Consider the following 25,972-nt stretch of genomic DNA (forward strand, 5'->3'; position numbering starts at 1 on the left):
CAGATTGTAGTCTGATGTGCTGAAGTTCACTCAAAGTGTTTCCGTTTTTCTTTGGTGTGTGTGTCCATTTCATCAGCTGCAATCGTCTCTAGTGAGCAGAACCCCGTCATCATCATTGCAGTGGTGGCCGTGGCGGGGACCATCATACTGGTGTTCATGGTGTTTGGCTTCATCATCGGGAGAAGGTACGCTCTCGCGGGCCCCATTGACTCTCCGCTCCTGTGAGTCTGCGCTTGTCAATTAGCTTTTCTGTCACTCACAAGACCTCCACGCCAGTGGAGTCGTCACTCACTCACGCACGCACACACAGTGCACACGCATACACACACATCCACCCGTCATCTTGTGGCATGCTGTGCTAATGGGCTATGAGGCATCATTTTTCTTTTTTTTCCACTCTAAACAAAATTTAAGCTATTTTTTGCAGTACCATTATGAAACAAGCACTCAACAATGAGAAAGCTTTGGCTCTGCATTCCTGTGTGTGAGTGTATGAAAAAATCCTGAGGGCAAAATGAAGTATGGTGCTGATGTTTTTTTCCACCATCACAAAGCACCCAGTCCACTGTCATTATCACCATTCCCTCACACATTTTATCTGTTTTCATCTATACAAGTGGAATTTCATCCATGATTCATGATGGATTCATCAGAATCGGAGCATTCTAATCCAAGGTGGGCTTTTTGTGTCAAAAAAAAAGTGCCTCAGCGCTCACAGGTAGAATCAGCATGATTTTACATGACATTAATAAAGTGAGCTCTGACTGTGGTAACATCACCCTTTCTGTGTGCATCACATTAGTGATGCAAATGAATTAAACCGTTAAATGATATTCATGAGAGCATCCCCCATTGCTTGCAAAACTAAAGGTTTCTTTTTAAAATATTTTTTTAATTATTATAACTTTGTTGGTCATACTATTAAGTACTAATGAAGTTAGTTAGTTCATACATCTTCAGTCGAGTCATATGTCATTATTTTAACTATATACAATATATGAAAACATACCGATGAGTAAGTCACATTGTTAGAAATATGTGTTTTACAAGATACAGAGCATAATTATTTTTTCCTTTTGCTTGTATAAGAAAAAGCATAAAAAATAAAATAAATACATAAATAATCGTTGCTTCAGGTCACTGTATAAAACACCATCTTCAGAGTTGTGTCTTTGCCACATGCTACCTAAAATATCATTATAGAGTTGTTGCAATTAATGAATTATTTAAATTTTGAACTATTTGAGGAGCAGATAGTAACATAGGTCCCTACCTCCAAGTCTCTGAAACTTGATTTAAAAGGTACCAATGTTTATGTGTTGGAGCTGTAACTGTTGTTTTGGAAATTGTGTTGATTTTTTTAGTAGTTGCCTGAAATGCAGCCTGACCGCTAGGCCTAAGAGGTTTGCTGTTAAATGCTAATTCAGTTCAATTCAATTCAATTTTATTTATACAGCGCCAAATCACAACAACAGTCGCCTCAAGCGATCATATGACCCCCAATGAGCAAGCCCTTTGGCGGCAGTGGGAAGGAAAAACTCCCTTTTAACAGGAAGAAACCTCCGGCAGAACCAGGCTCAGAGAGGGGCAGCTATCTGCCGTGCCCAGTTAGGGAGAGAGAAGGAAGGCAGGATAAAAGACATGATGTGGATGTGGAATGTTAAGTAGTGAAGTCTCCACAGGATTCTGCTGAACATGGCATGTGCACAACATAAATTGGTACTTTTACTTTGGGATGTTCTGTGTAAGCTCCTTCAATATCTCTTGTCTCAAAAAAGCAACAAACAATACAAGCTTTATGAGACTGCTAAGGCTCAGAATATCCCATCAACATATGTCCTACTATGTATGTGTGACAAATAATTTCCACTTAAACCTACTCACAACATACATAACGTGAATAAGACCATCTAACACCATTTCTGAGTAGCATACTCCATTTCTGGATAAAGCATGTCAAAAAGATCAGAAGTCTTCCTTGAATTTGGAGACGGACGAACCAAAATACTTCACTTTAGACAGAAAAAAATTCTCGAATCTTAAAACATGTAGTAGAAACAAAGGAGACATGCTTTGCTACATACGTGAGCATTTTCATCCACAGTAAGTGCATGTCCATCATTTGTGGCTTATTTAATCTTCCTATGTCATTCACCTTTTTTCACAAAGACCAGCCTTGTCCAGCAAATCACTTGCTTAAGGGAACCTTCAACACGTTAATATTGCAAGACGTGTTGAAAAGTACTTTACAGTGCATGTATTATTGGATATCTTACATGATTAGATGCTTGAGCTACTTTTCCTAGTTGAGGCTGTTGGGTTCACAGCTCCTGCTGCTCAGCTGGGTTTCTTGAGGGATTTGTCTTGCATTAAAATTCTTGTAAATTAGGGCATTTATTTCCTCTGCACAATCAGTTGATTCTGCTGCTCTCTTCGTCTTCCGCTTGTACAGGCACTGCGGGTACAGCAAAGCTGATCAGGAGGGAGATGAGGAGCTCTACTTCCAGTGTGAGTGCCTGCATTCCTTATCCGCAAACACACTTACAGCACCTGTATGTAGATGGTATACACACACGCACGTACAAATATTGCATCGATGTCTAGGCCTTAAAATCTTTTAGCACTTCGAGGCATGTCTGTTTCATCCCAACTCATCTATCAAGCAAAATCTGTTGCTGATTTGCTAGACTCAGCCTGTTGAGGTAAAGAAGTCAGGGGCCAAAAACACATGAATCTGACAGCTGCCAGGCAGGGATAAAAGGACTGACAAGCATACAAAAGGGAGTCCTTTAAAAATGTAACCATAAGGCAGGTGGTTTTAGTGGTTGACAGGGTTTTTGGTGTGCACACAGTTGTAGCTGCTGCTTTTATCATTTAGGTATTTTTTTTAAAACTGATACACCACCCCTAATAATAACCCTGGAGCTCCAGCTGCAGACAGCTTTCCCAAGTGGAACCATAATGATCTGCGCTGTAGGCAAACTGCTGATTTGGAAACAAAGGGTCAGGGGTGTCACTAAGTGCATTGCTAGAGCAGAAGCAGTTCTAGGTTGGCTACTGCTAAGTATCTGATAGATCCACCTGAACAGATCACAGCTCAACCCAACCTGCCAGGGGAAAAAGCACTGGGAGAAAATACAAACAATGCTAGATTTGGGCTTAATGGACAAGATCTGTGCAATATCAAATGATGGGAGACTTCCAGGGTGACAGAGAAGCTAGATAGCACATAAATCCAACATGTAGACCCAATTTGTCTGCCATGAAGAGGCGAGGAAGTCATGATAAGACATCTCCTATCAGATCCCAGACGTCTTGGATGGACGAAGCAATTATCCGAGCAAGTCGAGGGAAATCTCAGCTGCTGGTGTCCCCTTGCCGGAGCACAATGCTTTAGCTGTATTTACACTGGTGCATTGAATAGACTGCTTTTCAGAGAATAATTGTCTCTCCGATTGAATGTGCTCGTTGTGCTGTTGTGTTGTTTTTGACCAGAGTCTTATAGCTGTAGTGTCTCATTAAATTTTTTAAGTTGACAGGTTATGTTGTTATCAGCATAAATTTCAAATACACACTGTAACAACCCCCAAAAGTGGTCTGTTAACCTAATAGTGCATAATATTGTAATTTACTGTTAATTTGGAGAGCTGTTTGAAATAGTAACCCCCTCCCTGCCCCCGTCCTCTCCCTAACCTTGTTTTGTTTGATTTATTTCCAACAAACTGTTTTTGGTCTTACGTAATGGATATTCATGAACCGTTCCCTTATCACTGATGTTGGGAATTGCACAGAGTTAATTTTAAGACGTTCCCAAATGCCTAGGGTGCCAGAGTCTAACAAAAGTAGCAAACCTGTCTCAAAATCTCATTTAGCTTCATTCATTTCTTATGATGGAAAATGTTTCATTTGCATCAGTTCTTTACCATCTCATCTTTCCTTGATGTTCTTTTCTATTGTCTTTTTCAAAGCATGTCATTGTGCATTGTCAAATCAAAAAAAAATTGATCGACTGATTTTCCAGCCTAGAGACAAGTTGTCAGGGTAGCAGCAAAAATTCATTAAGACTGTTATAGGGAGAGACTATGTAAGCAAAAGGTGATGAGCATTTTAAAAATATATATATTTCAACAATTTTCATACTGTTAGAAGATCTCTACAGGTGGGCAGACTCATTCCAGAATATTAATACGTCTTTGTATGTCTATTTTTGGTTTGGGTGACCTTTATATGGTATAGTTGCATTTGAAATGGGAACTTTATATGAAATTAGGCAGCTCATAGCAAGCTAGTTTGAAACAACACATTATATGTAGTTTGATTTGACCTACTTGAAGACCCAGATATTTATTTCAAGTGGTCCAGTTTCAGTAACTTACCTAAGTATATTCTTTAAATCCTGGTGGTAAGGGTTTAGATTTGGGATATCATCCAAGTTCCTTAATCACCTGACGTACCTCTAAACCGAAGTACTTCTCTAAAAAATTGTTTAATAAATTTACCACAAAAACAAATTTATTTACATTTGTTTACAAAACATCCTTTACATTTCTAACATATGGTTTGGTAAGTTTACTGTTACTCTAATTATCAATGATGGCCCTAATCCCAAATCCTTAACTTGTGTTAGAATATGCAGTTTTTGGCCTTTAAGGGTGTTTAGGGATTAGGGCTATAATAGAGATATGTAGTGCTAAATCTAGACCTCAGTCTTAAATCCATTTGGTCGTGGGTAAAGTCAATAAGATGTCGTTCAAAAATTTACAAAATTGAGATCCATCATAATTAAAGATTAAACGTTTTAACATGGATATCAGCATTAGGACTGTGATAGGTCTAAACAGAAGTGTCAGCAGCTAATAAGACCGACTTTAACAGACTTCAGTTAGTCCAGAGTAAGGCAGCCAGATTAGTGTTAGGATGTTCATGCTATACCAGTATTGGATCAAATGCATAATAAACTTTTTTTGCTTCCAGTACAAGCTAAATTACACTACGGCTTACTTTTATTTATAAAGAAAGCAACACTGTTAAACACACCACATTTTTTCTCTGCTCAGCTGCAGTATCCAGATGAAATATATGATTTTTAACAAAAGCGCAATATAGTAATTCGTCAAGCCAAAAGTAACGTTTTGAAAAACTGTGATATTTAGAGCATCTTTTACGTGGAATAAACTGGCTTATGCAATTAGAGAACAAGCTACTATTCCTAATGTAAAAAAATAAAATTATTGTAAATATTGTAAGAGGCCAGTGTTGTGACCTGTTTTTTATTCTTGTGTATTGTGCCTAATATCAATAACATTGTAACATATATTTTTACAATTACAAAACCTCACTGTGGCTGTAAGAGCCAAATGATGTGGATATTTTTTTAAGCTACTTTTTTACTGTGTAATGCTGTATTAGATCATACTTCATCGCTTGGGCCCCAGAAAGACCACTATTGTGGAAGCTAATGGGGTTCCTTATAAATAAAATAAATACATAAATAAACACCTTTGCTTATCAGTCTGAAAATTATACAGTCCAAAATAAAGACACTTAAATTTCTTTGATAAATTCCTGAACCCTGAAAACCAATGTCATTTAGCAACTGCAGAACTTCAAAAATGGGTCAAAAAATTCAAATACATGCAAAACCCCCCAAAACAAAACGTGCTCACTGTTGGCTATAAAGCTTATTGTTATGAGCAAACTGATGGGAGATTTAAGAGTGGGATAGCCCCGCACCCACTCAATCACACATAAAAATACCCCGCTATCCATAGAATGATATCATGGATAGAAAAGCACCGAGTTGAATACAGCCGGTCTCTGCAAAGAGGTGAAATGTAACCAACAACCTCATAAAAAGCACAACGCACAGGTTACTCAAATCTTAGCTTCCCTTTTTTGACACCAGCCGCTGACTGCTCAGCAATTCCCTCTGACTCACTGGCCTTACCAATCGTTTGCCTGTCAAGCACCCGCTGGTGCGCAGTGTGCATATTTAATCATTAACAGTAATCCTCTTACCTTTCTACAGTTAAATTTCCAGGCACCAAAACCTACATTGACCCCGAAACCTACGAGGACCCGAACAGGGCTGTCCATCAATTTGCCAAGGAGCTGGATGCCTCTTGCATTAAAATCGAGCGGGTTATTGGAGCAGGTGAGCCCATCCCATGTCTCTCAGCTCTTTGTGTTTAGTCAGTCGGTGCTCTCGTATATCACACTGACAACCAAATATTTACACCTTGAATGGGGACACAGCTTTATGCATCGTGTATTGATGGAGCAATTGCAAAGAGGGGAAAAAAGTTCATTGCAATTAATGTGTGGGCTACATTTGGTAGAGGCAATCACAGCGCTACCCACAGCTGAAAAATTGCTGCCACATGGGTTTTACAGAGGCGGTCAATGACAGTATCTATGCATCTCTAGCATGTCTTATTATAGGTGTGGGCTGCATTCCCCTGAGTATAACAAGGTGTCACACTCCAATTTGTATTCCTGCTCTGCACAGCTGCTTTGTCTCAAAATACACTAATAAATTTGTCATCTTGAAGTGCTGCTTCTTCGTTTTTTTGTACCCACTCTCCACCTCACTCATGAAGTTTCACCTCACGCAGGAGAGTTTGGAGAGGTGTGCAGTGGCCGACTGAAGCTGCCTGGAAAACGGGATGTGTCAGTTGCCATCAAGACACTCAAAGTGGGATACACTGAGAAGCAGAGGCGTGACTTCCTGTGTGAAGCCAGCATTATGGGACAATTTGACCATCCTAATGTCGTTCATCTGGAGGGAGTCGTGACGAGAGGTAAACACAATGTTTAAAACTCTAAATGAAGGAGTTCAAACATTCTGTAAGACCTGCATTATCAGAATAGATTTAGCTGGCAAAGTTCGACTGACGTACCACATGAAATTAGTCGCATTTCCTCATTTAGATGCAGTAATAAAAGGAGCAGATGGTGAGCTTTAATTAAATGCAATGAAATGTATGGTTAAAAATAACTGCTTTTTATTAGGGAGTACTTTGTGAGCAAATAAAATGTAGGTGTTAATTAATAATCCCCTTTCTTTTTTATTTCTCCAGGAAAACCAGTCATGATTGTCATCGAGTACATGGAGAACGGCTCATTAGATGCTTTCCTCAGGGTAAGTATAACCTTCGATGTGCAGGAGGCTCTGAGCGGCATCTTTTGTAACTTTTCCCTGCAGTTTGCTGGAAAGTGTCTCAGAGAGTGGGGAGTCTGCAGCAGAATTTGTGCAGTGCATAAATATCATAAATCTTGTGCTGAAGCTGCTGCAGTGCTGTGACCTACATTTCCATCATGGTCAGTGAAAATGGCTGACCTGTCTGTGTTTTACTGTGCCATGCAGAAACACGATGGCCAGTTCACAGTCATCCAGCTGGTGGGAATGTTGCGGGGTATAGCAGCGGGAATGAGATACCTTTCCGATATGGGATATGTCCATCGTGATCTGGCTGCACGGAATATCCTGGTCAACTGCAATCTCGTGTGTAAAGTGTCTGACTTCGGCCTGTCGAGGGTGATAGACGACGATCCCGAGGCTGTCTACACAACAACCGTGAGTCAATTAAAGCACTTGCTCTCCCCACCAAGAGCCCTGTCTGAATTCTCTAATCAAGTCACTGCTTGTGAATGTTAGAGTGAGCACCAGCCTACTCTACACCATTTTTAGTATGTGAAACTGTGTATTTTACCACAACTTCCTAACAGGACGGTCTTTTGGAATGCTTTAAAGGTGTAAGTCATTAAAATCGAATATTTAATAATGCTTTAGAGTTCAATTATAATTGTTATATAAACGAAAATCATTAAAATGTCTGGAATTTTAAATGCTGTTATTAGTGGCCATCTGGCGAATTCACAACAGGGAACAACCTGAATTCTTCAATAATCAAGAGACCCTTAAAGTGAATCAGATTAATTTGTAAAATTGTAAAATGGCAACACTAAAAATGGATTTTACTCATTAGCATTATGGTGAAGGGAAGGACTGGAAATGTCCTCAAGAAAAAGATAAAAATGTGTAATGTAATATTTAGGGTGGTTCGAATATATGATGGACATTCAATTGCAACTCCACAAAATACCAAGCCAGTACTTCAAGTGTGTAGTCTTTCAGCTGATATCGGTTTTGTGAGCAGCAAAACAGTAAAAATGGTAAAACATTAAGTTTGTATTACATTTTTTTACATTGTAAAAAGAAGAATGGATGCACTTTCGTCAAGGTTCTCAGAAGCAAAAGAGCAAGACCAGCCAACTATTTACACTAAGCTTTATGACATTGATAAAGGATTTAGTAGCTATTAAATCTTATAGCTAATAACTAAAAGTCGGTAAAAGTCTGCTAAAGCTGTTTTGTGTCTTATGTGTATTTTTGCATATAACTGAAAAATGCATAAAAATCGTTTGATACTGTTTTACTGAACAGGGTGGAAAAATCCCTGTCCGGTGGACTGCACCAGAAGCTATTCAGTACCGTAAATTCACCTCTGCAAGTGACGTGTGGAGTTACGGTGTTGTCATGTGGGAGGTTATGTCGTATGGAGAACGGCCTTACTGGGACATGTCCAACCAAGATGTAAGTTACTTCTGGATGTACGTTCATAACATGACTGACAGGAAAACACATTCACTGGTTTCAACACTTGTAATAACAATAATAATGATAGTCACAATTAGATCTTATTAATGTAAGTGACCCAAATTATAAACCAGTGTTAAGGGTCTCAGTGCACTGAAGTCTGTGCATTACTTCCAATCAGATTCTTGAATGAAAACTATTTCACAAAATATTATCTGAAGCCAGACACGAGTTGTCAGAGTATGACAATTTCCCCAGAAGTTCACCCTTAATTATGACTAATAAAGTCCTCCCATTAAAACATTGAAAAAAATCACAGACAGAAATTCTGGTTCGCAATTCTTTTTTGAGGTTTCTTACAAGATCCTCATGAGAGCAGCTCTGCGATGACAGTAACCTTGGGCTTAATTAGTTCAAGAAGTCTTGCTATAATCATGCTGCTTGAATCCATTTGAAGGAGAAACAAGCCTGAAGTGGGACATGCATTGAAATGAAGCCCTGAGAGCATGGATTTGGTAGTGTTATTAATATAAATAACAGGAGTGGAAAACACTTGTCATGCAGAATGCTTTTGATTCAAACGTCTTTAAAAGTTTATAATGACTTATGGTAATGGGAACCAATGTGACTAGCAGTGTTGAACCAATTACACTGCAAACAAGTCAGCAATGAGAGCAAAGACATTTGCTTTGCTTAAATTTTAAAGAACTCCTGCAAAAACATAAATGCCTATTAGGGGTGCAACGATATTCGTATCGATATTGAACCGTTCGATACAGTGCTTTCGGTTCGGTACGCATATGTATCGAACAATACAACATTTGTAATTTATTTTATCAACTTTCCTTCTGACGATGCTGTCTGTGTTGAGCGCTCAGTGAATCTGCGTTCGACTACTCCGCCTAGGCTGCACTGTCGAGCGCAGATCCACTGAGCGCTCAACACAGACAGCATAGTCAGAAGGAAGAGCGCAGGGCAAGCTAGCAAGACAGAAGTTAAGCTCTCCTTGCAACATTCAGATCTGGCGTTTGGAATTATTTTGGTTTTCATGTGAGGTATGACCCTGAAGGTAAGCGAGTCATGAACTAAAGTAAAACAGTATGTTGGATGTGCCATGCAATGCTCAATTACATGGGTGGGAACTAGTGTGTTAGCGCAGTTAGCTCGTTAACGTGTAGGCCGTCTAGCCCCATGCACGGGGCGATCGGCGGTAGCTCGTTAACGGAGATTTGCCGTGTTGTGGCGTTAAGGTCATTTCAACGAGATCAACCTGAAAGCACTAGTGGGAACACAACGAATATGACTGCACATTTACGCCGACATCATCCTAGTGCAAAGACAAGTGGAAGCAGACAAAAAAAAGCAAGCATGCTACTAACTTTAGCCGAGTCATTTAGACAGCTGTTAGCACATGATTCTCCTTATGGGGACCTGATATGTTTAATATGCTGCTGAGAATATAGCCCAGAAGAAGCGGATAGTATAGCTTTTATTTTGGAAAGAGACATTTCTCTGTAATAAACTCTCTTTTCCAAAGATGAGTGATTCCTCAATCAGATACAGGGCTTGCAATATCGCTAGCCCGACGTCCCGGGGCTAGCGATTTTTTCAGTCGGGCTACCAAAATCTATCTCTTCCCTGCCCGTCGGGCTATTGTAGGAAGGAAAAATATATGTCAATGCTTTTGCATTCTTTCGGAAATGTAGCTGGGTAATTATGTCATTGGCATTGGTGAGCCACTGTCAATATGTGACATATTGAAATCAGTTTGAATTTGCGCTTGTTTTTTTGCTTTCACTTTGCAATCGTGCTAACTGTGTATAGAGAGCGACAGCACTGATCTGTGAGTGATGATAATTTGTGCACCAATTCCTCTGACATCGTCTTATTAATCGTTAGCTTACTATGCAAACATGACAAGTGAAATCTCCCGCAGCAAGCTTAAACATGTGAGAGGTTGATCGTGCAGAGAATTGCTGAGCTTATGTGAGTGTGTGTGTAAAAGCAGCACGATATATATTTTAGTTCTGCTGAGCCAAATAAGACAGGTCAGGGTGAAGAAGTGACAGCCAAAGAAAAGCTTACCACAAAACGGAGAAGTTATGACAAATCAGACTATAAGGCAAAAAGAAAGTGCAGCTTTATGGTTTCATGGACAAAAGAATTTCTGTGGCTGCAATATGACGAGCTAAATAACCAGGGCTGCACATAAGTGGTCCGCAGGTGCGCATTCGCTGTCAAAATAAAAAACACGCACAAGGGTTAGGGTTAAATTTAAAAACTGTACTTTTGAGTTAAAATATATATTTATAATTTTAATAAATGACAAATTAAAAAGGCATGAACATTTTTTTGTATCGAAAAAATATCGAACCGTGACACCAAAGTATCGAACCGAACTGTGAATTTTGTGTATCGTTGCACCCCTAATGCCTATGCATCTCAGCAGTATTGCAACTACTGTGAAAACTGTTGTATTCTCTTTGCAGCAATACTCGGGTAGTTTGTGCCTTGTAGGTGTCAACAAGTAATTTCAAGTAAGAGAGCTGAGCTGAAATGTAATATCTTCTGTACTTGAGAAGTGTGTGGCTAAAATAGAACCAACCAACTAAGTGGTTTGCTGGTGACCTGGTGGAAGTTATACAATCAGTTATCTGTCTAGCTTTCCTAAGTCCCCTGGTTATATTATACTGCAAACTCTGTAAGTTAGTTTTTGTAGTAAGATGATGACTTATTAGTGAGTGAATAGAAAAATAATGGCATAATAATAAATTCACAACACACACTGATTCTTATATAGCACTTTTCTACTCGACTTAAGCACTCAATGTGCTTTATATAACATGTCTCATTCAAGTAAGCATGGTCTTTCTACATCTATCACCTGCTCACACTCCAGTCATGAGCAACTCAGGGTTTAGTACCTTGTCACCCCAGACATTGAGTGTCTGTGACTCTGGCAGTCAATACTACACAAGTTTTAAAACTTGTGAATACACTTACACAAGATCAATTAAGGATCAATTTATCTATTGACGCCATGATTTTTAGATAAAAAGTTAATGCAATGGAATATAACAACCACTAAGCCGGCCTTTTCTCATCAAGCAGTGCATGCCTATGTCTATGAAGGTTCTCAGTCATCCAGGTCATCGTAGTCTAAGGAGCTTGGAAAGAAAAGCGTCTGGACTTCTTTAAGTTTCTTGAAGACGGGAGGGGGGGGGGGGGGGGGGGGGGTCCGTGACCTTCTTGGCGGACACTCCCATAGGGCTTAAAATCTGGGACTCTCCACCATTTGCTCTTAGAACTGAAGACTGTTCTCAGATGAAACATCAAACGTCTTCAAGAAACCTAAAGAAGTCCGGACGCTTTTCTTTCCAAGCTTCGTAGATCAGTGTATGCCTAGAACACGGTGACAAAAGGAACTAAGGAACAGCAACATCAAATGCGTAAAACAGCTGCTGCTGGACAGTCAAGTGTGCTTTCATAACCTGAAGTAGTGCCTGTTTATCAATCACTTCGTATTCTAATAATGTGGTTTTGACTGTTCTTCTGAACTTTGTAATGTAGTTAATGTTTGTTTGTAATTGTTATGTTATGTTATGTAATTATTTTTGACCCTTATTTGTTTAAGTTTTTTAATCCAAGCAGAAATACTTTCCCATCTAAGTTTCCTTTGAATGTTTCAAATGTTATGGAGCAACCAGGAAAAACTGATGAAAATTAACCTATAAGGTTAAATCAAAGCACATTTATATGATGCACTAGTGTCCTCATTAATTACTAAATGATCACTGTACCTTTTTTTAAATCAAATAAATGTGAACATAAACACATTTGTAAGCATCCCAAAGTAAAAGAGGAAGTAGAGTAAAAAGATTTCCCTGTGCTGAAGCCACAAGAACTGCAGTCTAAAACAAAGGCTAATGTAATTCAACTCAGTGTCTCAGAGCTAAAGATCGCAAAGCTCTGTAGGGTACTCCTAACACATGTGTTTTTAAAGTGCAGAGGAATACCACTTACTTGACTCATGAACCACAGACTTGTAATCATGATTCATTCTTTTACCCATCTTGCAGCCTCACCATCAAGTAAATTCAAAGTCATCTTCCTGACTCTGGACATTACCCACATTTTTCTACCTTTATGAACAAATGTGGGGTTTTTTTCAATCCCGCTCTTCACTTTACAAATGTCACAAATTGCTATAATGACTGACTCACCCGCAGCTCTCTGAGTGCTGTTGCCTTCTTTCCTGCCAACTCCCACTGAGATAATCCAACAGTGCCAGACCATTTGAAGCTGTTCCTTATTCTCAGACACTTGACACATTTTGATTGATAGTGAAAGGCGAGTGAGTTCTGGCTTTAAGATTCCTATATGGCTTCCTGTTTTAGCACCCACAGCATCGTAGCTAAATATGATTAATATTCTCCTGCGTTCCAAAGCAGAGGCCTGCTGATTGAACAATCAGATGTTAGAAATGCTAAACAAGATGGTTGGGCGTGAAAGTGGGACATGTGGTGTTTTGACCGTCTGCTGCTTGACAGACATCAATGTCAGAAATTTTTTCACTTTGTCAAGATGTCAGCAAACATCCTCCAGGGATACAGGAAGAACATTATTTGCATTTTTCCCAACGGTTTCAGTGTTTTGACACTGGTTCCCTCCATGACTCATTCTTGTCTAAGCAGTCCTGACAAGAATAGCTGATGAATATATGCAGAGATATAAACATCTCAACACATTAAAGGAAGGAGAGCTTGTTGCATAATGTTCCTGTTGCACCTACAATTTTTAAAAACCTTGAATTTTTATTAACTCTGCATAAAACGATATGTGTAAATTAGGTCAAAAAACGTTGCAGAAGTTCTTTTCTGTTTATTGGTATATACTGTACAAGAGGTCTTTGTTTAGACATATGAGGAATAGTACTCATGAGTTGAATAAAATTATCCAGCACTCCCCACCCACCCTAATCTAAACCCAATCTGTGTGTGTGCTTGAATTATACATTAAATAGTTGTTTAGTATGGGTGCCATTGTGTCCATAGATTTCAGTTCAAACTGGTGAAAAATGTGACCAAGATAAGGCCAACTTTATTCAGTGGGTAATTAGTGAGTTTAGTATTACACTTCCATAAAGTCGAGGGGGAGACAGACTGAAATAAAGATAATCTTCATTGATGCTTTAAAGGCCAAGATATCCCAGGTCCTACAAAAAGTTACATGCAAATATCTCTTAGTAATACACATACTAATTATGTAGCAAATTTGGTAAAGGTCAAGTCTATCTACAAGATGCCCATTGCTTTAAAAATCTTTGCTTTAAGTTTACGGTATCTTAGCTCTCAAGCTGGGTGACAATCTTCTGCACATAAATTGAAAACACTTGGCCACAGATAGAATTTGAGATCATTAACCATTCCAGAAAGAGGTTATATAGCAGAATGATGCTGCTTATAGCTACTCTAAATAGTTCTGCATTAAATCCTCATGATCCCATTGACTGTAACAAAGCTGGCACATGATAGACAATTTTTTCTCAGGTCTAAGTGTTTTAGGTAACCATGACATAATTAAGGTACAATACTGCTATATACCAAGAGCTTAGTGAGCTTGGCTTGTGGTAATATTATACTATAGACTAATGCTAAAGGGTTGTGGGTTAGGGTTTAGAGTTAACGTGAAACTAAAACTGGACTCTGAAGGGTTTCAAATGATAGTCAACGCTGTTAGTGAGAGTACAGGGCAGGAGGTTGGGATTAGGTTGATGCTAAAAGCTGGTGTTAAATGGCAAAAAGCTAGGCTAAGACTGAAGGGTTTGAGGTATGGGTTAGAGGTTTTTTGTTTTTTGTTTGGATTTAGGATGATACCAAAGGCTGATGCTACTTTCTTCGTCTGTTTTAAATTTTACAGGTCATTAAGGCAATAGAGGAAGGATACCGTCTTCCAGCCCCCATGGACTGTCCGCCGGGTTTACATCAGCTAATGCTGGACTGCTGGCAGAAAGACCGAGCCGAACGCCCCAAATTTGATCAAATAGTTGGCATCCTTGATAAGATGATACGTAACCCTAACACACTGAAAACCCCAGTGGGAACGTGTACAAGGTATGGAAATAAGACCCCTAATGATTTATTATAAAATGTAGGCTTCATAAGCTATAGAACTTCAACTTATCACACTGGTAGATGATCTAGAGTGTCCAGTGGATGATTTAGCCTCTCAAGTTCAAAGATGAAAGATAAATCCAAGGGGATCGATAGCCCAAAGCAGCTTTCATGCCTTTATGGTCAATAGCAGGGCTTTTAAATCAATCTCTATAATGAGTTTCTAGTACTTTGGAGTGCAGTGGGAACTCCGGAGCTCACTCTGACGTTTGTCAAATGAATTCTTCTCGCAGTCAAAACATGCTTTCCACTGTGAGATGAGGCTCAGAGGTTATAACTGGTTAAAAAGCATTTTCTGTACAGAGACTGTACGGGGTATGTTCCTGGGAATGTATTCAAATCGAAAGGATATTGACAAAAACATTTTTCAGAAGCAGAGCATGGAATGCAACATCTATTTGTGATATTCTTATCGACCAAAGCCTCCAATCAGCAAGTTTTTCCCCTGCTTATAATTTACCGCACTGCTGGATGCCTTTGGTCACCGCTCTGTCTCATCTCTTGTTTGATTGTGTTTTCAGCCTAACGTTTCCTTTTTGCATAAGACTTAACCATTTTTCTGTGCTCATCCCACAGACCAATTAGTCCCCTGTTAGATCAGAGCACACCAGACTTCACTTCTTTCCGCTCAGTGGGAGAGTGGCTGGAAGCCATCAAGATGGAGCGATACAGAGACAACTTCACAGCAGCTGGCTACAGTTCCTTGGAATCTGTGGCCAGGATGTCAATCGAGTGAGTAGATAGGAAACCCGAAGGGGTTTAAGCATTAGTAGGGAACATTAAAACCAACTATGCTTAAACTGTGCTCTCCTCTACACTTTATTACTTGTCCTTGAGTAAAAGCTTCAGCTGTATTCAGAAGTAGAATTGTTGCTAGAATGTGTTTTGAGTTTCTGTAACCCACCATAAAGTGGCTAATACTAGCTTTTATTTCACCAAGAAAAAACAGTTCTTTTTCTGAACCACATTGTCTTGGGAATAAGCCTATTTTTTTGTTTCCATATTGTTTACCTGTGATCTTGATAAACTCATTACCAAGTATATTTCGATAAAAAGAGCTCCAAACTTCCCAAAGGGGGAAAAAAAAGACTACTTTAGATTATGGGTTTTGCTATCTCACCTTGTGAAAATTCATTATTAAGATTCATAAACAAGCCTGCTGTGTTTAGCTGTATACTCACAATAATGGAAAAGCTGAGGCTGTGATGGTGCACTGACTCATAATGTTGTCCTCTTTTCCAGGGATGTGATGAGCTTGGGGATCACTCTGGTGGGCCATCAGAAAAAGATCATGAGCAGCATACAGACTATGAGAGCCCAGATGCTGCACCTCCACGGCACAGGTGTCCAGGTGTGACGATCTCTGACAGGCTGCCTTCGGAGAGGGCGAGAACAAAACTTGACTTGGGACATAAATGGAATAATTGTCAAAGCAAACAGACGTATGATGTCTGACTCTTCTGGCTGTGCCTGGAGTGAAATCATTCCTTTGTTTCTCAGTGAATGATTGTGGTCCGCCTCTTTAAAGGGCACTAAAGAGAGGAAAAGGGCAAAAAACGGCAACAAAAAAGAAACTACCTGGATGAGACAAATGTATTTTTCCCTTCTTTTTGTAGAAGCGCGTACAAACTAAACCACATATCAAACAGCGCATTGGAAAGGAGTTTGCCGCTTATATTTCTCTTTATGTGCACACGTTGTCTAAGGATTTCCTTTATACGAACTACAACACCTTGAAGCGGTTTTAGTTGTTTGTTTTTTTTCGTTTTTCTTTGTGTCTGCCACGATGACACGTTTTGGCACATATAAAAGTTCTTTTTCCTCTCCTCTTTGGATGTGACAACAGGGTAACTCTTTTATCCAAACAGAGACAGAACTTTTTAGGTGCAGATTTCAAAGTACTTTTTGTACTGGACTGTTTGCAATGACTTTTGTTTTCCTTCATGTGCTGTTGAAGTGAAAATATTATCCTCACACGCTTGTTTTGCAGCCTGTTGGAGTGGGTTCTTGACCTGGTTTCAAATTTTCAGCATTTTTTAGCAAACAATTTTCTGATGAGTGCAGCACAGATGGAGATGCAGGAAGCAAACTGTTCTTTAAATCACCAGAATTTTTTTCTATCAGAGTAGCAATATCCTTCATCTATCCTTCCCTTAGTGTTCACTATGGGATACACTTGGTTGTTGAGTAGAATGTGTCAGCACGTTTGAAAGATTGTATTGGAGTTGCAGCTGTGCTTTGCCATCATTTTGCCTAAAATGTTTTACATAGTGGTTGTTTTGAAGAATTGTTTAGCTGCGAGTGCGTTCAAGAATTGACGAGACGTAATACTGCCTTAAAATGTGTTTAAGTATTGCCACTATTTTAGGCACTTCAATGGCATTGCTTTCTGTGGCTCATTTCAGTGTTGTACTACTTCCTTTTTTTGTGTGTTTGTTTTTAGCATGATGTCTTTTTATCTTGAACTTGTGTGCACAGACTCTGTTTTATGCCACAAGTGACACAGTCAGTGAGAAAGAGTTGGACTAAAAAGAGCAATAATTACCAGGTAGAAATTGTCCTCGACTGGGACTTTTTAAGGTGCTAGATGACATAGAAAGCATGGGTGTGCTATTCTGAGACAAAACCTTTGGAAAGATTCAGTCACTGCTGCAAAAGGAAACAAATGTACCTCTTTGACCTGAAATGGTTTGGAAAAAATACCATGCCAACTCATCAAATGAAATAATCATGTTGTATTTTGCCGCTATGATATGTTAAACATGTGATGAGACTCTAACGTGGCATGAAAATGTTGAATTGAGTGACTGCAGAGATAAAACACTTAAATGGTGCCAATTAGCCATGCTGACATCATTTTCTAACAAAAAAAAAAAAAAAATCAACAAGCCCCTTCAGGGTCTAGGTATGAAAATGCCAGACCAAACCATGGAGCTCCTCTCAGACACGGACTGTGTTGTTAAATCCCTCCGTCCCGGCTCTGCAGGCAGCCATGCAGCCTCCTTGTTTATTCATGCGTCTTTGCAGCTCATCACTCACAGGAGCAGATGTGACAGAACATGCATTAAAGTGTTTCTTAAGATTCCTCTTCTTTTCTTCCATATGGCTTTCTATGGAGAACAGAGAACAGGGGGCTGTGCAGAGGATGTGCTAAAAGCCAATCAACCTATTTGGTGCCATCTGTCTCCACTTCAAAAACAAACAAACAAACAAAAAAGACTCCCAAAAAAAGGAAAAGTTTCAATGTTGAATTTGTTTTACTGCACTGTCCTTTGATACGAAAATGTAGGTATTCAGCTGTCACATAAAGGGAAGTGGTGTTCTTCTCTCACTGCTGCTGCGACCTTAAACATAACTCTGTGTTTTCAAAGCTTTACTTATTTTCTCACCATAGAAAAAAGTACAACCAAATCAGGAATCAACCTGGAGCTCGCTAACAGCCAGTAAAACCAACTGAAGCTTTCTTCATTTTTTCCTCTGTCATCTTTGAAATGTCCACATTGGGCCACAAGCACTAAAAAAGGGTTCTTTTTTTACCTTTTGTCCACCCTAAGCCTGTGACTGAAATTGGTTCAAAAATCTAGAAAAGACAACAAAAAAGGCCTCCACAGACATTATTGAATCCTGAGCCTCACCAAAAAAGGCTAAGATATAGTCTTGACAATGGACAACACACAGGGTTTAGAACTTCAGCTTCTGTAATCAATTAAGTCATTTCAAAGTCACATTTTTTCTGTACTTTCTCAACCGTTTGCTGTATTGCCACCTGTTAGTTTGACATATTTAAACCATGCTTGTGTGGATGAAAAATTCCTTCTCAGTTTGAAAAACATGCAGTTTTGTCCTAAAATGAACAACATCATCTGGCTTAGTGTGGATGCACTGTTTAAATCCATTTTCACAGTGGGATTCATCTTGGGATGAGACGCCCAAAATTAGCCCTGACCAGCCCATTATGTCATACACAACCTCCCTTTATCCATACAGCAGACCTCAGCAATTGGGCCTTTGAATTGAATACTGGCATAAAGTCATTCAGTCAGCACAAAACTCCCCAGTTCACAGGCAGCGCTCTGTCTCTCACCATCAACTCCCTACACCCTGCTCTGATTTTCAAAGCAGACCCCTGGAGAAGGCCCCTCACACCTACTGTAGGATGCCTCTGTCCCTCTTTTCTTTCTGTTCTGGGAAGACAGCAGTTTGAGCCAAACTGAGATTAAGGCCAGGATGCAATCAATACAATGTTTCAACTTGAATCATGCTGAACTTCAGGTTGCTCAACTCTGGAAAAAACAGGAGAAAAAAAGTTTAGTTGTGACTCTGTTTCATGGAGAAAAAAAAAGTTTAAATGAAAAAAGGCAAAAAATAAAATAAAATAAAAGGAACCTGCAGGGTATAGAGTGCTGGCTGAAATTTAGGAGTAGCAGATAGAATACAAACATATTTTTTAAATCTTGTGGTTCAGCAGTTGGAAATTTGTTTCTCCACTTTGGCAAGGTGGTGGATGCTTCCAAAGAGTGCAGCACTGTCAACTGTTTGAGAAAGAGCTGGGGTTTGAGGACATCTTTGTATATGGTCTAATTGTAAAACTTGTACATTTTATTTATATTGATTTTCTTTGGGGTTTTTTTTTTTTTTTTTTTACTTTTTACACATATTACTCAGTAGAGAGCTCTGGATACATTGAAAATGCACTATATTTTTCTATTTCACAGATGAACTATTGTCACCCACAAGATTTCAGTTGTACATATTTTGTTCATTTAGGACCAAAGACAGCTAATAGGATTCCCATCTTTCCTTTGACTGTTTTGATTTTGCCTTCTAGTTTATTGTACAGTAATATAAATGTTGATTCATTATTTATTTTTCTGTGATCAGAGTACTGAGAATATTCACTGGTCAAAAGTATTTTCCCCAAAAGCAGAACTGTAAGATCATTTAATTAGACAGTTTCTTGTTACATAGACAATTCTTTTTGCTTTGTAACCTTTGTAATAGACTGTACATATATTTTTGGAAATATAATACAATCTATATAATTTTCAAGTCTCCTTTGCAGTGTTTTTTTTTTTTCTTTATACGCCGTTTATCCTATCCTGTGTTATGTTTTTTTTGCCATTTTTAGTTGTGGACACAGGTATTCAACATCATTGCCCATATGGAAAAGATATATATAAATCTTATAAATTTTGTATCTGTCTTTTGTGAAACTTGTATGAAAAGCATATAAGAGTGAAAACAGATATAAGATCCCTTGAAAAATTATATAATAAAACTTGTATGTTTTGGATACTTACTAAAACAATGTATGAAAGTAATGAGAAAGTGGCCACTTTCATGAGTAATCACATAAGTTTTTACTATTTCTTTTCCATATGGGTGTTCTCTGTTGAGTCTTTATTTGATTGGAAACACCAGGGCCCTATTTCAGGAAGCCGGTTTAGAAAACTCAGAGTGAAAAACGATACTCAGGGTTGAGTAACCCCGAACTGTCCAACTCGGAATATTCGGTTTCAGAAAGGCTGATAACAATTAGTTCAATCAACGCGGAGTTGCTTTAACCCCAAGTTAAGCGCACGCACGAGGATACATAAAGCCCTGATTAGTGGAGCACAGATTAAGCGAGTCACCATGGAGACGGAGGGAAAGAAGGCGCGGTCAATGTATTTTACAGCGCTTGAGGCCGAAATTCTGATGGCAGCATATGCCGATAACATGCAAATTTTGCAGAAAAAAAAGTAACACAGCCTCAGCTGCAAAAGAAAGGGAGCATGCATGGCAAAACATAGCCGACAGAGTCAATGCGTGAGTGTTAATTTAAACATTGATCTAGGGATTTCCACCCATTTAACACGTTATTTTATTATATTTTATTTTATTTCATACATTTTATTTTGTGATGTGATGTGAGCGCAGGTGCAACCCAACAGGCCCCAAACGTTCCTGGCAGCAAGTAAAAATGAAATATAAAAATATAGTCCAAACAGGTAAGGTGTAATTGTATTATGAGCCATAGTGCTTGGTCTGTTTGTCCGATGTAAATCAATTGCAGTTAGAGGCTACATTAATTTTCTTTCTGTAAGCACTTATTGAAATTATCTGAGCACATACAAGTACATATTTGCTTACTCTGTATGCTCAAATGTGACCCGTTATGGCCACTAGAAAAAAAGCGGAGGCCCGAAAAACAGGTGGGGGTCCTCCACCACCACCACTCACAGAGCCTGGCCACTTGGCTTCCACATTTGTGATAATGTTGGCAGCATCACATATGATCTTCACAGTGCAGAGAACACAAATTAGCATCCATTACTAATAATGAAATAATTTGTTAGTTTGAAATGCTACAGGGAACTATGTACCTGTACATTAATGCTGTGGAAAGACTTCCTGTTCACATAGTCTCCTTCATTTACTGAAGGAGCAATGATTGGAATGTGAGTGCCATCTATACAGCCAATCACGCCGTGAGAATAAATGTAAAATTTAAGTAGTAGTTCAAATATCACCACATCATGAATTAAGTTTCGTTCATCCTGCTACCTGCAATTTTGTGGCATCCCTCTTTGATAAATCTTGTGGGTCTATGACCGGGGAACACCACAGACGAGTACAGGAGACGTTTCAGTGCAACTGTAACATTCCTGACTGCCCGACAGACGGTAGCCTTGGAAACGTGCTCAGCGTCACCAATATTATACAGAAAGCTCCCGTTTGCAAAAAAGCGAAGTGCGATACAAATAATATGTACAGAACTGAGAGGATGTCCGCGATGTGTCACATGAGCAATATTAGGCCTGAGGATGTTCTTCAAATAAATTATAGATTGTGCTGAAAAACGGTAACGTTCACACAGGAAATCATCAGGAAATGATAAAATGTCCAAACGCGCTCTAATCACTCTCTCCCGGCGGAGAGCGCTGCGGAGAATTTGGGCTTCAACATCTACTGGCTCTTCAAGGAAGGGACACGCCATGTCTGACACTTCCTACTGTCAGGTTTCTGACAAAGAGGCGGAGAACGTCAGGGTTAGTTGAAGTAAACCTGCTAGGGGGCAGGTTAGCTTCACGGAGTGTGTCGCCATAGTAACTCACTCAGAATTAATCTAAACTCGCTTTGTGAAACCGAAAACCCAGAGTTTTCATTAACTCAGGGTATACTTACTCAGAGTTTGCACTAAACCGGCTTCCTGAAAAAGTTTGTGGTAGTTGCATATAAACCATGGTTACAGATGATCATCCAAAATTCCATCCTTCCAGAGTCTTTCTGCTCCCATGCCACCAACAACCAAATAAAAAAAATAAAATAAAAAATAAAAATCTATAAAACACGGTTTAATTATAAAAACTCACAAAGAAAGCATAATATAACACTCTCAACTGCACATACAAGCAAATCAGTTAAATTTGGGACAATAGGTCGGTCTGTCTCAGTAACAAGTTTAATAACTGTATTTAGTATTTATTTATTTATTTATTGTCATTGTCAAGAACAATGAAATTGCGTTTGGGGCTTCCATACAACCCCAAAAAAAGAAGAAAATAATAAATACCCCTTAAAACCCAAGTGTACATATTTAACCCAGTGTGACTCCAATGCAATAAGACAATCCTTAGCAATAATGTTCGTAGAAATACAGACAAAGACCTGAGAAACATGACAAAATACAACAATGCAACCCATTCAATATTATTGTACTGTGAGATATGATATCAGATATGATAGTTATCTATTTAAGAAAGAGGGGGGGGCGGGGGGCAGGAGGGGGAAGAGAATAAAGATATGATGCACCAATGCAGACCAGTTCATTGCTATTAAGAAGTTGGATATGGTTATTGTCCGTGAGAGGGGGGCAGAGAGTTCAGGAGCCTGACAGCCTGTGGATACAGGCTGTTGGCCAGTCTGGATGTTCTGGCCTGTATAGACCTGTACCTTCTCCCTGAGGGCAGCAGATGGAAAAGGTGGCGCGCAGGGTGATGTTGGTCCCGCAGGATACTGTGCACCCTCCTCAGACAGCGAGTGGGGAAGATATTACTGATCTCTGGCAGACTTATTCCAATAATTCTGCCAGCTTCTTTCACCACCCGCTGGAGTGCTTGCTGATCGGCCTTGGTGCAGCTGGGGAACCACACTAGAAATCCATACGTCAGAACGCTGCTGATGGCACAGTTGTAGAAGTTCAACATCAGAGATCTGGGAATGTGTGCGCTCCGCAGTCTCCTCAGGTAGTAGAGGCGCTGTTGGGCCTTCCGTACAACTGAGGTGATATGGTTGCCCCAGGACAGGTCCTCGGTCACAGTTACCCCCAAGAATTTAAAACTGCTCACCCTCTCCACCGCCTCACTGCCAATGAAGAGAGGCAGATGGTTGTTATGACCCCTCTTCCGGAAATCTACAATGATCTCCTTGGTCTTTTTGGTGTTTAAGACCAAGTTATTGTCGTGGCACCATGACTCTAGTTGTTGCACCTCTGTCCTATAGTTTGTCTCATCATTGTTGGAAATAAGTCCGAGCACTGTAGTGTCATCTGCAAACTTAACAACTGATCAGCATTATGGTTTAGTTTGCCTCGCCTGGTTAGAGGAGGATGAATATATTACTTTAAATGAATCAACACCCTCTATCAGAATACTCGAAGCACATGCCAAGGAGTTCCTGCAATCTTACTCTCTAGCTTGTCAATTAAAGAAAGACCTAGTGTCATGGATCGTTGTGCGGCAGGCAGGAGTTGGACCCAAAATGCAGGACTCACAGACTCAGGGGGTGAACTCAAAATCACGGCTTTATTTGCTGGCAGGGAAAAAACATACAAACTAAACTAGGGAAACAACAAACTAAAACTCACAGGGAGATCCACACAGCATGAGGGATGACACGACACTGACTCAGAGAAACACAGAGTTTAAATACACTGGGAAGTAACGAGGGGAATGAGACACAGAAGGAGAGCACAGCTGGGGGAAATCAGAACTGACGAGACAGGGGAGCTAAGCTGCACACACTAACATAAGACAAAGACTTTCACAATAAGACAGGAAACAAGAATTACTAAACAAGATGCAGACATGAAACTGAGAGACAGACTAGACACTGAACAGAACTGCAATACACATGAGAACCCAAAACCTAAGAACTAATCCCTCACCAAGAATAACAGACGATTCTGATGGTTCAGATGGAAAATCAACATCTGTTCAATGTCTCCTTGCTATCTGGGTCCGCACCACATCTCTGTGCGTTCATCATTTGTTTGAAGCCAGCTCACCTCCTGCAACTACTTTTCCGAGAATACGTGCTTCTTTTGTGGTTCGGACTCCTTCTGACATTTCTTTGGAGGTGGAGGAACATCACAGTAATTGCTTAAAGGAGCTTGCTTCTTCGACATCTTTAAGAGTTCTAAATAAATGTCTGTCCTCCTCCTGAAAATCTTATGTATGCAAACACGCGTTGCAACTTCATATCTTGTGCCCGTTTTTTATTTTGACAGCGAATGCGCACCTGCGGACCACTTATGTGCAGCCCTGGTTATTTCGCTTGTCATATTGCAGCCACAGAAATTCTTTTGTCCATGAAACCATAAAGCTGCACTTTCTTTTTGCCTTATAGTCTGATTTGTCATAACTTTTCCGTTTTGTGGTAAGTTTTTCTTTGGCTGTCACTTCTTCACCCTGACCTGTCTTATTTGGCTCAGCAGAACTAAAATATTGTGGCGAGCTCAGACAAGGAGGAGACGGAGGTATCGTTTGGTCTTGCTTCCCGTGAGCTAGCCAGGGAGCACAGCCGTTTATTGACATCTGCAGAAGAACACTGCCGCTAGCTAACTGCTCAGCGCGGCAACAGCACAGCAACAACAACAACAACAACACCACCACACAGGGCGCCCTCTGACCCCGGAAGGACACACCGTCGCAGCGAGAGGGCGTCACCCGTCACTATGGCAACATAAACAAAACATAACTGTACAAACAGAACCCCGAACAGCCCTGACCCGCTACATAGCCCCCACCTAAGGGGTCAGTCGTCCCCGACGACCCCATTACCCCACACAAAGTCCTGCAAATGTCCAGGTGCCTTCTTTTGGCGCACCGGCCGGTCACGACCGGCGGGGTAAAAGTCACTCGGGTCAGAACATGGGGTGCCACCATCATCCCACTTCTGACACCAATGTGGCGAGCTCAGACAAGGAGGAGACGGAGGTATCGTTTGGTCTTGCTTCCCGTGAGCTAGCCAGGGAGCACAGCCGTTTATTGACATCTGCAGAAGAACACTGCCGCTAGCTAACTGCTCAGCGCGGCAACAGCACAGCAACAACAACAACACCACACAGGGCGCCCTCTGACCCCGGAAGGACACACCGTCGCAGCGAGAGGGCGTCACCCGTCACTATGGCAACATAAACAAAACATAACTGTACAAACAGAACCCCGAACAGCCCTGATCCGCTACAATATATATCCTGCTGCTTTTACACACGCACTCACATAATGCTCAGCGATTCTCTGCACGATCAACCTCTCACATGTTTAAGCTTGCTGCGGGAGATTTCACTTGTCATGTTTGCATAGTAAGCTAACGATTGATAAGACAACGTCAGAGGAATTGGTGCGCAAATTATCATCACTCACCAATCAGTACTGTCGCTCTCTATACACAGTTCGCGCGATTGCAAAGTGAAAGCAAAAAAACAAGCGCAAATTCAAACGCGATTTCAATATGTCACATATTGGCAGTGGCTCACCGATGCCAATGACATAATTACCCAGCTACATTTCCGAAAGAATGCAAAAGCATTGACATATATTTTTCCTTCCTACAATAGCCCGACGGGCAGGGTAGCCCGTCTGAAAAAAATCGCTAGCCCCAGGACGTCGGGCTAGCGATTTTGCGAGCCCTGTATCTGATTGAGGAATCACTCATCTTTGGAAAAGAGAGTTTATTACAGAGAAATGCCTCTTTCCAAAATAAAAGCTATACTATCCGCTTCTTCTGGGCTATATTCTCAGCAGCATAAGGAGAATCATGTGCTAACAGCTGTCTAAATGACTCGGCTAAAGTTAGTAGCATGCTTGTTGTTTTTGTCTTTGCACTAGGATGATGTAAATGTGCAGTCATATTCGTTGTGTTCCCACTAGTGCTTTCAGGTTAATCTCGTTGAAATGACCTTAACGCCACAACATGGCAAATCTCCGTTAACGAG

The 25,972-nt window shown here is 40.1% G+C and overlaps 1 protein-coding gene across 2 annotated transcripts in view; it reads left to right on the plus strand.

Moving 5' to 3' along the window:
* Positions 1–19,821, plus strand: part of epha7 (eph receptor A7) — an 86,713-nt gene extending 66,892 nt beyond the window's left edge. The window contains exons 8-17 of one of the 2 annotated variants that reach the window (XM_085247427.1): positions 77–221; positions 2,453–2,508; positions 6,029–6,154; positions 6,615–6,800; positions 7,080–7,141; positions 7,367–7,576; positions 8,447–8,596; positions 14,519–14,712; positions 15,349–15,504; positions 16,015–19,821. In XM_085247427.1, coding sequence (XP_085103553.1) covers positions 77–221; positions 2,453–2,508; positions 6,029–6,154; positions 6,615–6,800; positions 7,080–7,141; positions 7,367–7,576; positions 8,447–8,596; positions 14,519–14,712; positions 15,349–15,504; positions 16,015–16,129 — 1,400 coding nt within the window. In that variant the 3' untranslated portion in view covers positions 16,130–19,821. The remainder of the gene's footprint in view (positions 1–76; positions 222–2,452; positions 2,509–6,028; positions 6,155–6,614; positions 6,801–7,079; positions 7,142–7,366; positions 7,577–8,446; positions 8,597–14,518; positions 14,713–15,348; positions 15,505–16,014) is intronic. The other variant, XM_085247428.1, reaches the window with a different exon arrangement.
* The last annotated feature ends 6,151 nt before the right edge of the window (positions 19,822–25,972 follow it).

This window comes from Mchenga conophoros, linkage group LG15 (genome assembly GCF_057382185.1).
Source record: "Mchenga conophoros isolate Kocher_MC1m ecotype Shallow Benthic linkage group LG15, M_conophoros_male_GT1.1, whole genome shotgun sequence".
In the NCBI taxonomy this organism is placed as follows: domain Eukaryota; kingdom Metazoa; phylum Chordata; class Actinopteri; order Cichliformes; family Cichlidae; genus Mchenga; species Mchenga conophoros.